The following is a 13,438-nucleotide window of genomic DNA, read 5'->3' on the forward strand; positions in this document are numbered from 1 at the left end:
TTGCGAGAGCCGCGCTATGACCCCGAGGCTCTCGCGAGACTTACACTGGGAGCTGACATAGGTGCTGAACGGACCGGTGCAGAGGAGAAGGGAGCTGACAGGAGCTGCAGGAGAGGTAAGCGCTCGCTGCCAGCCCCCTGTCTGTATTATGGCAATGTAAACTCGAGTATAAGATGAGTTGGGGGTTTTCAGCACAAAAAAATGTATGTAATGCTTATACTCGAGTATATACGGTAACTCCTAAATGGCAGAGGATTGAGTAGTGAGACTGCAGTGGCATAATCTATACACCAAAACTGCTTCATTAAGCTAAAGTTATTTTGGTGACTATAGTGTCCCTTTAATGATTTGTAGTGGCCATGATGCTTGGAGTCTATATGTGCAGCATCATTGGGACGCCATTAACTGGACTGACTGGCTTAACCTCTTAAGGACACATGACATGTGTGACATGTCATGATTCCCTTTTATTTCAGAAGTTTGGTCCTTAAGGGGTTAAAGGACCACTATAGTGCCAGGAAAACATACTCGTTTTCCTGGCACTATAGTGCCCTGAGGGTGTTCATAGAAAAAAGGGTTAATCCTAGCTGGACCAGGCACCCAGACCACCTCATTAAGCTGAAGTGGTCTGGGAGCCTATAGTGGTCCTGTAAATCAGTTCTGTTCATATTGGTTGTCTGTTGTCAACAATCATGAACCCTTCGTCAAGGTTACATTATTTCATAATTAGCTTTAAATACAAATTGTATGTGAATGCAGTGATTAAAAAAAATATATATTTGCCCTTAGAGCACACCATCATGCCTTTACCTCTCATGGGTACTCAATTTAAAATACAAACACTGTGTCTGGGACTTGGAATATGTGTATGCTGTATGTATAGCTTTGTTTGTGTCTAGAAATGTACTGCAGTAGTTTCCAGATTATTTTATGTTTTCACCCTGATCATTTTTATTTTTGAAGCATAGCCAGCTGCCGTGTGGAATAATGCAGCACGTAACAAAGCACCATATTGTAAATCCTATAATTTTTATAAAGCCATACTTTGAGTTTTGTAAACTTTCCCCCCTAAAATATATAATTTGCTATCTAGCTAGATCATTGTTCTGTTGGCTTATACATATTTACTGTATAAAAAAAGAAGTATTTCATTTTCTGTATGAAAATATTATCTTGGTATTTATAAAAAAACAACAACCAAAAAACACATTTATATCTAATATGACTGTGAATCAAAGTTGCATTATTTGTGCATCTTGAGCTGTGGGAATAACAAATGCTGTTGAGAAAAGTCTCTTATTTAGCAGTAATGCTTCTCCCTCTAGGTTTATCATTAATTTACATTTATCACAGATGGATGTATTGTATAACAAATGTTTTTTTTTTTATCCAGTATTCACAGGCTGACAATGCTAAAGAATGCAAATACCCTTAGAGAATTGCTGTGTAGAACTGTGATATAATCTGTGAAATAATTTACAAATTTGAGAAGAGCAAAACCGAGCTTGCATATTAGAACAAATTGTAATAGTTACTGTTTTGTGTAATAAACATAAACTCCCAAATGGCAATATTTCCATGTTATTGAACATCCATCCGTTGTCTGCACTGTCGTGAATTGTCAGTTGGCCCCTGTAATGATAAAGTTAGAAATGTTTTGAATAGTTTTCACTCTTGTAAATGCAACTCTTGACAAAAAAAATAGACGTTTGGAAAACCTTACTCATGCAGAATGAACAACATTGGTAACTGGATTTATCCCCTACTTCAGGCCATGTGTCTGTTAGAGTGATTGACTCTAGTCACACTTACAGCATGTGATTTAAATGATTGATGAAGGTTAACTACAGAAATAAAAACATTCTAAGATTATACCCGTATAGTTAGCAGAGTGTGAACTCTGTACATTAGCATTGCTGTAAAGACAAAACCTCATACGTTTTTATTTGTATTGACAATAAAATCTTTTATGTATTATACCCTGTGGGTGTATTAATTTATAATGCATAAAAGCAAGCAAATACTGTATCGAAGTGCATATCAAAGGTTAAAATTGCTACATACCACCTTACTATCCTTTTTGGTCAGAATCTCTCCTTATCGTACAGGTAACTGAAAAGTAATACGTGTTCATAAATCTTAATGTTATGTGCAATTCTGATCATCTCAAAAATTTACTTTGAGCTGGGTTCAGCTGTGAAAAATTGGTTTTGGTAAATACATGTTGCTTATGACCAAATATGCCCCCGCCCTCCACAGAACAAGCACAGGGTGGGCCAAAATTCAGTGTAGGGTTTGAGGAGTCCATGATCTTGTATAGAATGAATGCGTAACTTATAGAGATTTGTTTGACCTGGTCCTAGTTGTTGAAGCATTGGGACATGGTGCCCCTGAGGCAATGGCCGGGCTTGAAATCTGTTTTCTATGACTAGAATCTTTATACAATACTCATTGTGACAGTGTTGGGATTTTACTGAAATTCCAACCTCGTAAAGGGATATACAAAAATAAAGTAGTTACCTTTATTGGACTTAAGGTGGAGTCTGAGAGTCAATCCCGACAGCCGTCACCAATGATTGCTGCAAGGAATTGGCTGTGTCTAAGGAGGATTTTGTGGGATCCCCCATAGACCTGAATGATGTACTGTTGTGCATGTGCGAGAATACAGCCGTGACATTGTCTCCTGGTGCTGAAGTGACAGGAGTTTAAGAGGACCCGTGTGAGAAATATGGCCGCACCCCCGAGGGACAGGTTCAGATAAGTAATTTCACCTTTACCTGGCCGTCCTCCCACAGCCTGCGGACTCCAAGCAGTAGCGGAAAATGTTTCCTTATGTCTATATTATGTGATCACCGACAGCCCAACTGCTAATGATTTTTTTTATTAAACAAATTAGTTTAGGCCAAAATTCTCTTCATCTCTACTACTCTGGCTTAATGGTTGCCAGTCAAGTGTCAGGTTGCAATCCAAAGTGAATTTCAAATTTAAGGCTAAAGTAGCTGAACTGCAAGTATACCAGTCTTTGAGAATGTGTCAATTTGGCTATTTTTACCTTGAATTTTGGAATCAATTTAGTAAATAACCCTTTTAGTGTGAAACTTCAATTCTACATGATTACAAGTGCATGATTTCAGCATGATTATATTATTTCACATGGTGATTTTCACTGGAGTACTTTGCACATATAAAGAAAAATATACTTCATTCAAGCAGGTCTGTTTCAGAAAGTCCACCTAGTGATACATTTATCAATACAACAAATCTTTATTTGTTTACCTGTGCATATGATGGGTGTGAATAATTAGAAATGTGATGTTAGATTGTTACGTTCCTTTTTATTTTGGTATGTCCCCCCACCAAAAAATTAAAAAAAACCAACAATAACTTTATATTAACATGACTAGTGTTATAACGGGATAGCTCCTGTAAAGTGTATTGATTGCAATCCTGGTTTAATCTTTTTTTGAAGGACACTCCTGCCTCCTAATGCACCTCAGCTTGCTGGAGTTCTATAGGGTTTAACTGTGTGTCTATGCAATATATATATATATATATATATATATTATTTATTTTACTGGTCTTTTAAATACACCAATCATTCATGTGTTCCAAGTTGATTGGCTAAACTACATTATTTTAACTTGCATGAAGATTTGTTGCATTTATGTGTATCCACAATACAACTAGGGTACACTCAAAATACATTGTATTGCCTTATCAAAACGTAGCCAATAAAAACTCCATGTTGGCAGCCTGAAATCTGAAGGTGCCCATACCCGTTAATAACAATTATATCTAAACAAAATAAATGTAAACTTCTTATAGTGTAAGCCAACCACCGGGTTTAAAAGGAGCATGTTATAACTACACAGCCAATAAACAGAATAAATAAATGTATTAAGATTGAATGAAGGTTTCCTTGTTTGCCATTGTGTGATCTAACTCTGCTTATTCTCTCTCCCAGGTATTAATGACCAAGGATTGTACAGGGTTGTGGGGGTGAGTTCAAAGGTCCAGAGACTTCTGAGTTTGTTGCTGGGTATGCCACCATTTTTCATCTATTTTTTTAATGTTTAACTTTCCTTCAATGCAGTCTTTGTTTGAATATGGTAGACGTGTTGTGATTACCTTAATAGCCATGTGTTACAATACATTAGTAATTGTGTAAACTTTTATTAATGTGTTCCTTAAACAACTAAATTAAGGTAAACTGATGCATACTGTAAGCCCCCCTCTATTTAAAGGAACATTGCAAAAAAACATCTTCACTATAGCAGGCCTTAGTAGTTATGGTGCCAAGAGTGCCATGGCACCCACCTAATGTAGATCGTGAAAAGTCACACAATACTAGAATGGTTTGACATTTCCTAGGTGCCCTCCCCGTCTCCATTATAATCTACCGGAGAGCCAGAAACTCTGTCTGTGCTAAACGTGGCCGTTTAGGGCTTAACTCCTTGTCTCTTCCAGTTGATGAGTGGAGGGGTACCTGGCAGACCCCAGATGAGAAGTCAAACCATTTTGAAATGATTTGACTACTTACAACAGATTAGTGCCAGGACACTCTGGACACCGTAACCACTACAGTTAAGGGGATACTTTCAGTGTATTCTAATGCAGCCTGCTATAGTTATTATGGTGCTCTGAAAATTACACCACGTGATATCATTAAAAATTACACATAACCTGAGTAAACATTTTTTTTTCATTTAATTTCTTTTAAATGTATGTTAAAGATTTGGAAGAAGTGACCTTGTGACTTCAGTTTAAATCGGACACACCTTGCATTGAAGGAGAAACACAAACCTTGTTTCTGGATTGCAATTAGCCTACATTTCCTCTTTCCACTGGTCTCTCTGTTCATGTTATGCTGTAAGGGATCTGAAGCCAGGCTACAGCATCTCTATGAATGACATCTTTACATTTATTTTGCGAACAGTCCAACAATCTCTTGCCAAGAATGACTTAAGTGTTTGGTAATGATTGGTGTTCTAAATAACCAATACAGATCTAGACTAGCCCTTATTCATGGTTGGGTTAGCCTTTGTTGTAGCCCATGACCCCATTACCCTGCCAAATGCTGAGAAGCACACAGTGTAGAGCAGGGATCAGCAAAATTTGGCACATGTGCCGTCTTTGCATAACACTCAAGTCTGTCAGAGCCAAAACAGCTCTGGCCTATCAGGAATCCCAGTAGGATTTAAGATATATGCTAGTGCAAACCGAGTGGTAATTGCAGGTAGTTATGGGCAATCCTCAATTTACACATTGCAGCACTTAGAGGAATTGATCTCAGATCACCTCCTCCCGCACTTGTGAACAGGAATTCACACTGAAGTAGAGCACCCCATAGCATCTATTACAGCTCCTGCCCTTGACTTGTACCTTGCCAGCCTGGTCTTCACTGGACCCCAGAGAAACCTCTCATACTGATAGATATACACAGTGCTGCAGAAGAAGCCTCCCCTAATACAAATAATACAAACAGCCCATACACAAACACGCACACATTCCCCGCAACACTATTCACAACACAAGCAGTCTCATATGCAATACCACAGTCGGCCCCACACATACACAACAAACACAATGTGACATATCATCCACACGCATAAGCAGCCCACATTCATAGGTATCATACACAATACCACAAACTACTCAAGAATGTACACTGTAGATTGTAACAATCAACATACACACAAATACAATGCTACAAAGGAACTGCAGCACACATAAATACACACTTCAATAAAAAATATCAGCAAGCAAAGAGACTTCAAAATCTTGTTTTGGCACAGTACTACTAAAATTTTGCCTACCCCTGATGTTGAGTATTGGTGTCATAAAGGAGGGAAGATTAGAGGGTCATTAAAGAAGGAGGGTGAAAAGGAGAAATGGTTATGTGGTTAACCATTTCACTGACACAAGGGTTATCTAAATACATTGTGACATTGAAAAGAGTTAACCAACCTGACTGCTTTGTGACCAACTGTGCAAACACTCCGCTGACACTCCGAAGGATAACACATTGCTGACCAAACACTCTATCCTTTATTTAACTCTTCCCACATTACTACCTCAACACTACCATTTCCTCCAACTTTCTGTGTTTTCTAATTATGTCTGGGTATTATATTTGTTTAAATTTTCCTCTTCATAGTCAAATGGTTTTCAAGTGACAGTGATTCCCAAAAGTAAGTCAGGGGGATTTTCAGTTGCGTGTTAGGAATGGAAACTGGGTTAATATGTGAGAGCAAGGTGTTGAGTGCTGCAAAGTGGACATACATTTGTGTGCTGCCTGTGTTAGCCATTTTTTGTCAGACATATATAGATTTCATATTCTGCCAATCATAACAGGTAGAGGTAGTATTTCCATAAAATGAAATCATTTAATTAAGCACTATGGTTCTTGAAAGATCCCATATTTTATGAATCGATTGTTTTGAAAAGTTGTCTTCAGTGTCATGTTGCTTTATTTTTTGTGTGTCAAACTATAAGGAGTTTTTTCCAAACTTGGTAAAATAGGCATTAAGGGATTTTTCTCATTCGCCTTATTGCTTTCCAAGCTGTCATGCACATATTACCCCTGATTCTGCCTTGCAGTTTATTCCCTATCTAGCAGTCTTTGTCAGGCTTGCCGAGGGATTGCACCCATAACACATTTTATGATCCAGTTATTCACAGTAAAAAAACAACTCATGTTTAATGTGAGTAGTAAAAAAAAAAAAAAAAAAATCCTTCCAGACTGTATTAATTGCTGGTCTAATCACATGGCTTTATGCACGCATTTACTGTCACCTCACTTGTGAAAGCCATAGATGTTGAGGATGAACTCCCTGAATTCCCTATACTAGATAAAGCATTACAATAGTCCCAGATTGGGAAATTTAGTTTAGTGATAACTACTTGCTTTATACTGTGTTCTCAATGTGTCTGCGGCAAGTGTCAGACAACACATGTCCTCAGATAAATGATTTTACCTCTACCTAGAAATATTGATTTATGTGGTCTTCTGGTACATCATAAACTGCCTTATTGTCAGCATGGCTCTGACTTTCAGGGATTCATTGGTATTCTGCGAGGCTTGTTTGCCATTCAACCAGGCGGTTCTCCAGAACCAGGCACGCTCCATCTGTGCTGATAACACAGTGTTCTTTGGCAGGGAGTCTGGAGGAAACCATCTAGCGAATTCATTTCATTACCCTGGACATTATGAGAATGACAAATTGTTTATATATCATACGCTGCAATCAATTCAGTGCTGAGCCTAAGACTTCTCATATAATTGTTATAAACACTCACTTGACTTGTAATGATTAAACATCAACATTAGACCTTGTGTATTACTAATAGCTGGCATGATGATGATTTGATACGAATCTGTTTGATTTTTCAGTTTTTCTTCAAAATTAAAAAATATCTACTTAGGTCCTTTTAGACCAAAATTTCAGAATTTCAAAGCTTTCTTTAACTCACTTTCTCAAAGATTAATATAAATTGATGTGGCTATACTGTAGAACTTAATTTGTGATGCCAACATTTTTTTTTTGATCCTCACAGCTCACATAACTTACTATAAAAGGGTAAATCGGTTATATAAAGCAAAAAATGCTGTATCTTACCTTGACCTAGATTGAACGTCAGATGTGTTTTCAATTAAAGTGATATGAATAAAATACTCTAATATACATTTTTTTTAATTCAAATTAGAGCAAAGTAGCAATATTTTCTTTTTTTTTTTTATAACCTATTTATGTGTTTGTTGAAATAAATTATACATTTCTTCTTTTTTGGTTGAGTAGAGTATTTTGAGGGATAACCATAGATTTGAAGTTAGTGATTTACATTAATACATTATTCAGGGTGATCTATAGTTGCTTATGCAGGTTCTGGTCCAAGTATGGCAACTGCATAAAACTATTTTTCTACTTTACTATGATAGAGAAAAGGTCAGCCTTGTAAATTTCACATAAGGGTTTACATAGCAGTGATTTGCTATTTGTTGTTTTTAAAGGGACACTCCTGACTCTTACAGCACTTTAGATTGCTGAAATGCTTTATGTGAGAAGTGTGTCGTTTTCTTTTTCATTTTTGAAAATAAAAAACCTGCAGATTTTTCAATAGAAATTGGAATATTTTAATAAATGAACATTGTCACAACCCTCTGGCTGTCAATCAGACAACCAGTCTTATTACTCCCTGGTTGTTGAGCTCAGTTGATCTCCCCATGGTTTCAGCACGAGTAGGCTACAAGCCTCAGGTCGGGCAATTCAGCGAAGGGGGTGCACATGGTGGGTACCTCTAGATGCAGCGTTGACCCGTGATCAAGAGGGTTGCTGGCAGCAGTAGATTTGAGTGGGTTTACCGTGATTAGTCCCTAATATACGAGACCCGACGTGGGGGCTCTTGTTGAACACGTCCGAGCCGTATGGCAGTCAAGCTCCGCCCCCGTCCTTACTATTTTGATTGCAATGTAATCATGTGTTAAAATGCCAGTCTTAAGTGCTTCATACATCATCAAGCAATTCATTAATTACAGTCTTTTCTTAAATAGTCTGTCCCAGAGTAAGTTGTAACACAAGACACGTATGTAGATAATCACTTTCGTAAACAGACTGGGGAAACTTAGAATATAGAATAGATAACCTGTAATTGTATTTTAACAGGAATAATACATGCTGCTAAAATGATCCTCTATCATGAAGTGTTTCAGGACACATAAAGAAATATCACTGTAGTAAAGTCCAATAAGTCAATTCAGTCAAATCCGTCACATATATATAGAATGTACACTGTATTTTGATTTCCCTGTGAAAATCCATCCATGAATGTATATAATAGTTCCTAATATTAGACATAAGCCCACGGATATCTTTAGGATTAATCTAAATGTGTTTTAAAAGCTTATTTTTATTTAAAATTCCCCACTGGGCATTTCTTTAAAATTTATATTGAAGATTTAGCAAGTGACATCATGACCCAGTTCTGTCCTGGCTAAGCCATGTTTCTGTTTTTCCTGTTCCAAGTTTACTGGCATAAAAGGACAACATTTATAACCATAATTGGCAGAGAGCCATGATGTGGTTAATACAGCAGTGTAGATTTCTACATTTCATCATATTTTTCCACACCTTGCAAAAAGATATTTTCTCTATAAATGGGAAAACAAGTAAACGTAGTATTAGAAATCCCAAAAAGTTAAAATTCTACTTTAAATCTATTTTGTAGCATTTGGTCCATCTCATATGTTTCATAACTTTGTAGTTAAGAGTTTCCAGACTCTTAATAATCGGTATCAAATATAGTGTTGCCCACAATGAAAGACTAGTGATGAATAAGGAATTGTCATTTGTATAAACTTCATATATGGGAGTCATTTGATATTCACATTATTCGAATGGTCGAAGATATTTCTTTGGATTATAGACTTTCAAGCTCTAAGCATTATGCTTTTTTACATTAGAATTGCCAAAATGTGTTTTTGCAGAACATAAGTGATGTATTAAGTCCTTAAAAGCCTGTACCTGATTTCTTCTTCTGTAGATGTGAAAACGTGCTGTGATGTAGACCTGGCGAGTGGAGAGTGGGAGGTGAAAACCATCACAAGTGCTTTGAAGCTATATTTAAGGTTAGTGTCATTATTAAAGGAACACATTGACTGTCCAGTCTGAACTTCATAAATGGTTTTGTGGGACTGAAAAGGTCTGAATGGTGCAAACTGATTTCATCCTACATGCTCCTCCACAACATCCTTAAAATGTGTGTGTGAGAGAGAGATTTTGAATAACACATCACAAAATAAAAATATTTTTCATAATCTTAAATCATTGTGAAAGTTTATCCAGCAATATTAGATTGAGGCCTTACTGGGTTCAATGCACAACTGGGTGCCGGTCAAGTCTTTGAGCTGACGCTCTCGGACAAGTTTAGGAGCTTCTGTCATTCAATGCCCCCCCGGTAAGAGTCAAACTGGTAGTCTGGTTTAACTACATACATTGCTGGTGCCCCTGGTTACTCCTGCAGCCTTAACTACTAAAACGTGCTCTAGAGATTATGATGCTTAGAGTGTTCTTTTAATAGCATTAATGTCCTGTTTATGCTTGGTATGTTTACAATACAGTTAAATCTATAAGTGGTTTTGTTTGAAATCGGGCACGCTTTGGTTACTTTTTATAGAGAGGGAAGTAAATTAATTCTTATAGAGCTTATTTTCATTAATGTTTGTATAGTATAAAATGTGTGTCATAGAAAAGTCAGATTACTGAATGATTAAAAAAAAATCAAAAATAAAAGGAGGATATACATCCAGTGCATTGTGCAACAAAAACATGATACATCTACTCCAGGGGTACCAAAAAAGTATATCCCCAGATGTTGTAGACCAAGCGTGTCAAACTCAAAGTCTAGCAAATAAACAAGGTTTAAGTTCATGTGGGCCGACAAATTTTTTTTTCATAGAAACATAGGTTTATTTTGAAAAGTGCAGTATAAAAAAAAAACAGCACCCCCCTCTACTACATCCAAGTCACCCCCAATATACTAAATCCCAGTCCCCCCCCCCCCTACTAAATCCAAAAATCCCAGCACCTCCCTCTAGCCAACAAGCAGACTCCACTCACATTGCCACTGCCAGTATGCGACTCTGGAATCCGCCCTCTTGTATACCCCAAATGGCGCCGTCCACACCCTGTACCAAAGCGGATCCTCCCACTACTTTTTGAAATCGTGTGAAGGTGGAGCACGCCAACGTCATGTTGGAATGTGACGTGGTGTTGCATGCCTCCGTGCACCTCCAGGTCCTCCACTGTCCAGCCGCAGCCATCTCAAAACTGACTGACACACACACACACTCACAGACACTCACACTCACACTGACAGACACACACACACACACATTTACACATTCTTGCACACACTCACATCATTGTATTTATCCTTGGGGTCCAGTGGGCATCTTCTATCTGGAGATATCCTTCCTGCTGCTCACTGCTCCCTCACGCACGCAGTTTAGTGATGCCAGGTTTCTGGAATATGATGTCATATTCCGGCATCACTACAGACAGTGCACACAAGGGAGCAGTGAGGAGCAGAAAGACTGAGCTCCTCCAGCGACCTCTCAGTCCCAGCCGGGCACATTTTAGCAGAGCAGGCAGCTGCAATGTGGAGAAAGCCGGTGCCTAATCTGCTTTAACACTAAGCATGTACTTGTGGCTCGCCCGGCCACAGAGATGTCAATTTTGGGCTGCGAGTTTGACATGCTTGTTGTAGACCTACAACTCCGTTGATGCTTTGCATTCCTTCCCCCCCCTTTTTTTTCTCCCTTCCTGATTTCCTCTCTTCCGATCCTTTCCCACTCCCCTTTCTGGACCCCCCCTGCCAGGCTTGGGGACACGGCCCAAGAGTAACCTACCTACCTACCCTTGGAAACTATGCAGGCCCTTCATGGTCAATGTAGCACGGAAATATGACCCTCGATCTCTATGCACCTTTTGGGTCTCTACATAATGACGTATGCACTTTGTTTGTTTCTAAGTTTTGTATACAGCCACCATTATCTATTCTAGGGGATCTGCGCATTCCAGCTCAGTTTTTACACTCAAAACCGGTACCTGCGTGTACCGAACTACTGTATCGCTGAAATGGACAGTGCCTGTAAGCACGGAATTACAATATATGCACCAATGTGGGTACCTGCGTGTACCAAGCTCGAGTCCATAAAAGAAAACAAAAACTTTCAAAAAACCTTTAATAAAGTATAATTTACAAAAAAAAAAAAGAGATATTAAGTAGTGAATAGGACATGAGAAAAATCGGAAAAAAAATGTCATAGTTAAAAGTCCGCTCCACACCCCTAAAGCACTTTAGCTTGCTAAAAAACTTTATGTGTAAAGAATTTGTCCTCTTTTTTTTTTTTAATTTTACAAAACATGCAGAGTTAAATAAAACTTTTACAAATTAGTTTGGCTACACTCCCTTGGCTGTCAATCTGACAATCAGTCCTGTTACTTCCTGCAGACAAGAACTGCACCTTTTGTAAGCTGTTTTTATAGCCCCCCACCGGAAAAATACATGTTTTCCCTGGAGATATATCTACTAAATAGTGATTTAAAAAAATATTTCGGCAGTGGAGTGTCCTTTTTAATTAGAAAGGTTTTATTGCACTGCTCCAACATTTCTGCATATAGTAACTTAAAATCAAAGCTGGGGGACCAAACAGCTGTGTGACTTAACACGTGTATTGTAAAATGAATCTGTGAGCTGTTCCATAAAGCTTAATTCCTCAGCCTTCTACAGTTTTTGTATGTCTGTTTCATTTCAGACGTATTTACTTGCCTACAGTATGAATGTCCAAGTTTTCATTTGGATACTTGCACATCAATCACTTGCCAACAATGAATCTTTTTCAAAGGAAGTATTCATAACCTAATTGGATTTTGACATAGGGCAGAGTGATTGAATTGATGATTGATTAAAGTGAATTAATTTTCTAGTGTCCTAAAAGGTTAGCCAACAAGACAGACTCAAGAATAAAAAAAATAGAGACAACAGCTCAATGAGTCCACCTTGGAAAGAATACAAATATGTTTCCTGTTTTGTTGGTTTCTAAATTTTCTGTAATTTCTGCCTATTGTACATGTTATATATCTACCGTATATACTCGAGTATAAGCCGACCCGAATATAAGCCGAGGCCCCTAATTTTATCCCCAAAAACTGGGAAAACTTATTGACTCGAGTATAAGACTAGGGTGGGAAATGCAGCAGCTACTGGTAAATTTCTAAATAAAATTAGATCCTAAAAAAAATATATTAATTGAATATTTATTTACAGTGTGTGTATAATGAATGCAGTGTGTGCGTATGTGTGTGTGTGTATGAGTGCAGCGTGTGTGTATGAGTGCAGCGTGTGTGTATGAGTGCAGCGTGTGTGTATGAGTGCAGCGTGTGTGTATGAGTGCAGCGTGTGTGTATGAGTGCAGTGTGTGTGTGCATGAGTGCAGTGTGTGTGTGTATGAATGCAGTGTGTGAATGCAGTGTGTGCAGGGCCGGTGCAAGGATATTTGCCGCCGTAGGCAAAACATTTTTTGCCGCCCCCTCCCCCCCCCCATATGTCCTGACTTCCCCTCCTCCTCCCTCAGTGGTCCTTACCTCCCCACCCCCGTGTTCCTTCACCCCCCCCAGTGGTCCTGACTCACCCCTCCCCTAGTGGTCCTTACCCTCCCCTCCCCTAGTGGTCCTTACTTCCCCCTCCCCTCCCATAGTGGTCCTTATCCCACCCCCTCCCTCTCATAGTGGTCCTTATCCCCCTTCTCCCTCCCATAGTGTTCCTTATCCCCCCCATCCCTCCCATAGTGGTCCATATACCCCCCCTCTCTCCCATAGTGGTCCTTATACCCCCCCTCCCTCCCATAGTGGTCCTTATCCCCCCCCTCCCTCCCTCC

The 13,438-nt window shown here is 38.7% G+C and overlaps 1 protein-coding gene across 4 annotated transcripts in view; it reads left to right on the plus strand.

The window, feature by feature from the left end:
• The window catches only part of ARHGAP10 (Rho GTPase activating protein 10), a 338,956-nt gene that overhangs the window by 124,954 nt on the left and 200,564 nt on the right, over window positions 1–13,438 (plus strand). For all 4 annotated transcript variants that reach the window (XM_063458486.1, XM_063458488.1, XM_063458487.1 and 1 more), the window contains 2 exons: window positions 3,965–4,039; window positions 9,541–9,625. In XM_063458486.1, coding sequence (XP_063314556.1) covers window positions 3,965–4,039; window positions 9,541–9,625 — 160 coding nt within the window. The remainder of the gene's footprint in view (window positions 1–3,964; window positions 4,040–9,540; window positions 9,626–13,438) is intronic.

This window comes from Pelobates fuscus, chromosome 6 (genome assembly GCF_036172605.1).
Source record: "Pelobates fuscus isolate aPelFus1 chromosome 6, aPelFus1.pri, whole genome shotgun sequence".
In the NCBI taxonomy this organism is placed as follows: domain Eukaryota; kingdom Metazoa; phylum Chordata; class Amphibia; order Anura; family Pelobatidae; genus Pelobates; species Pelobates fuscus.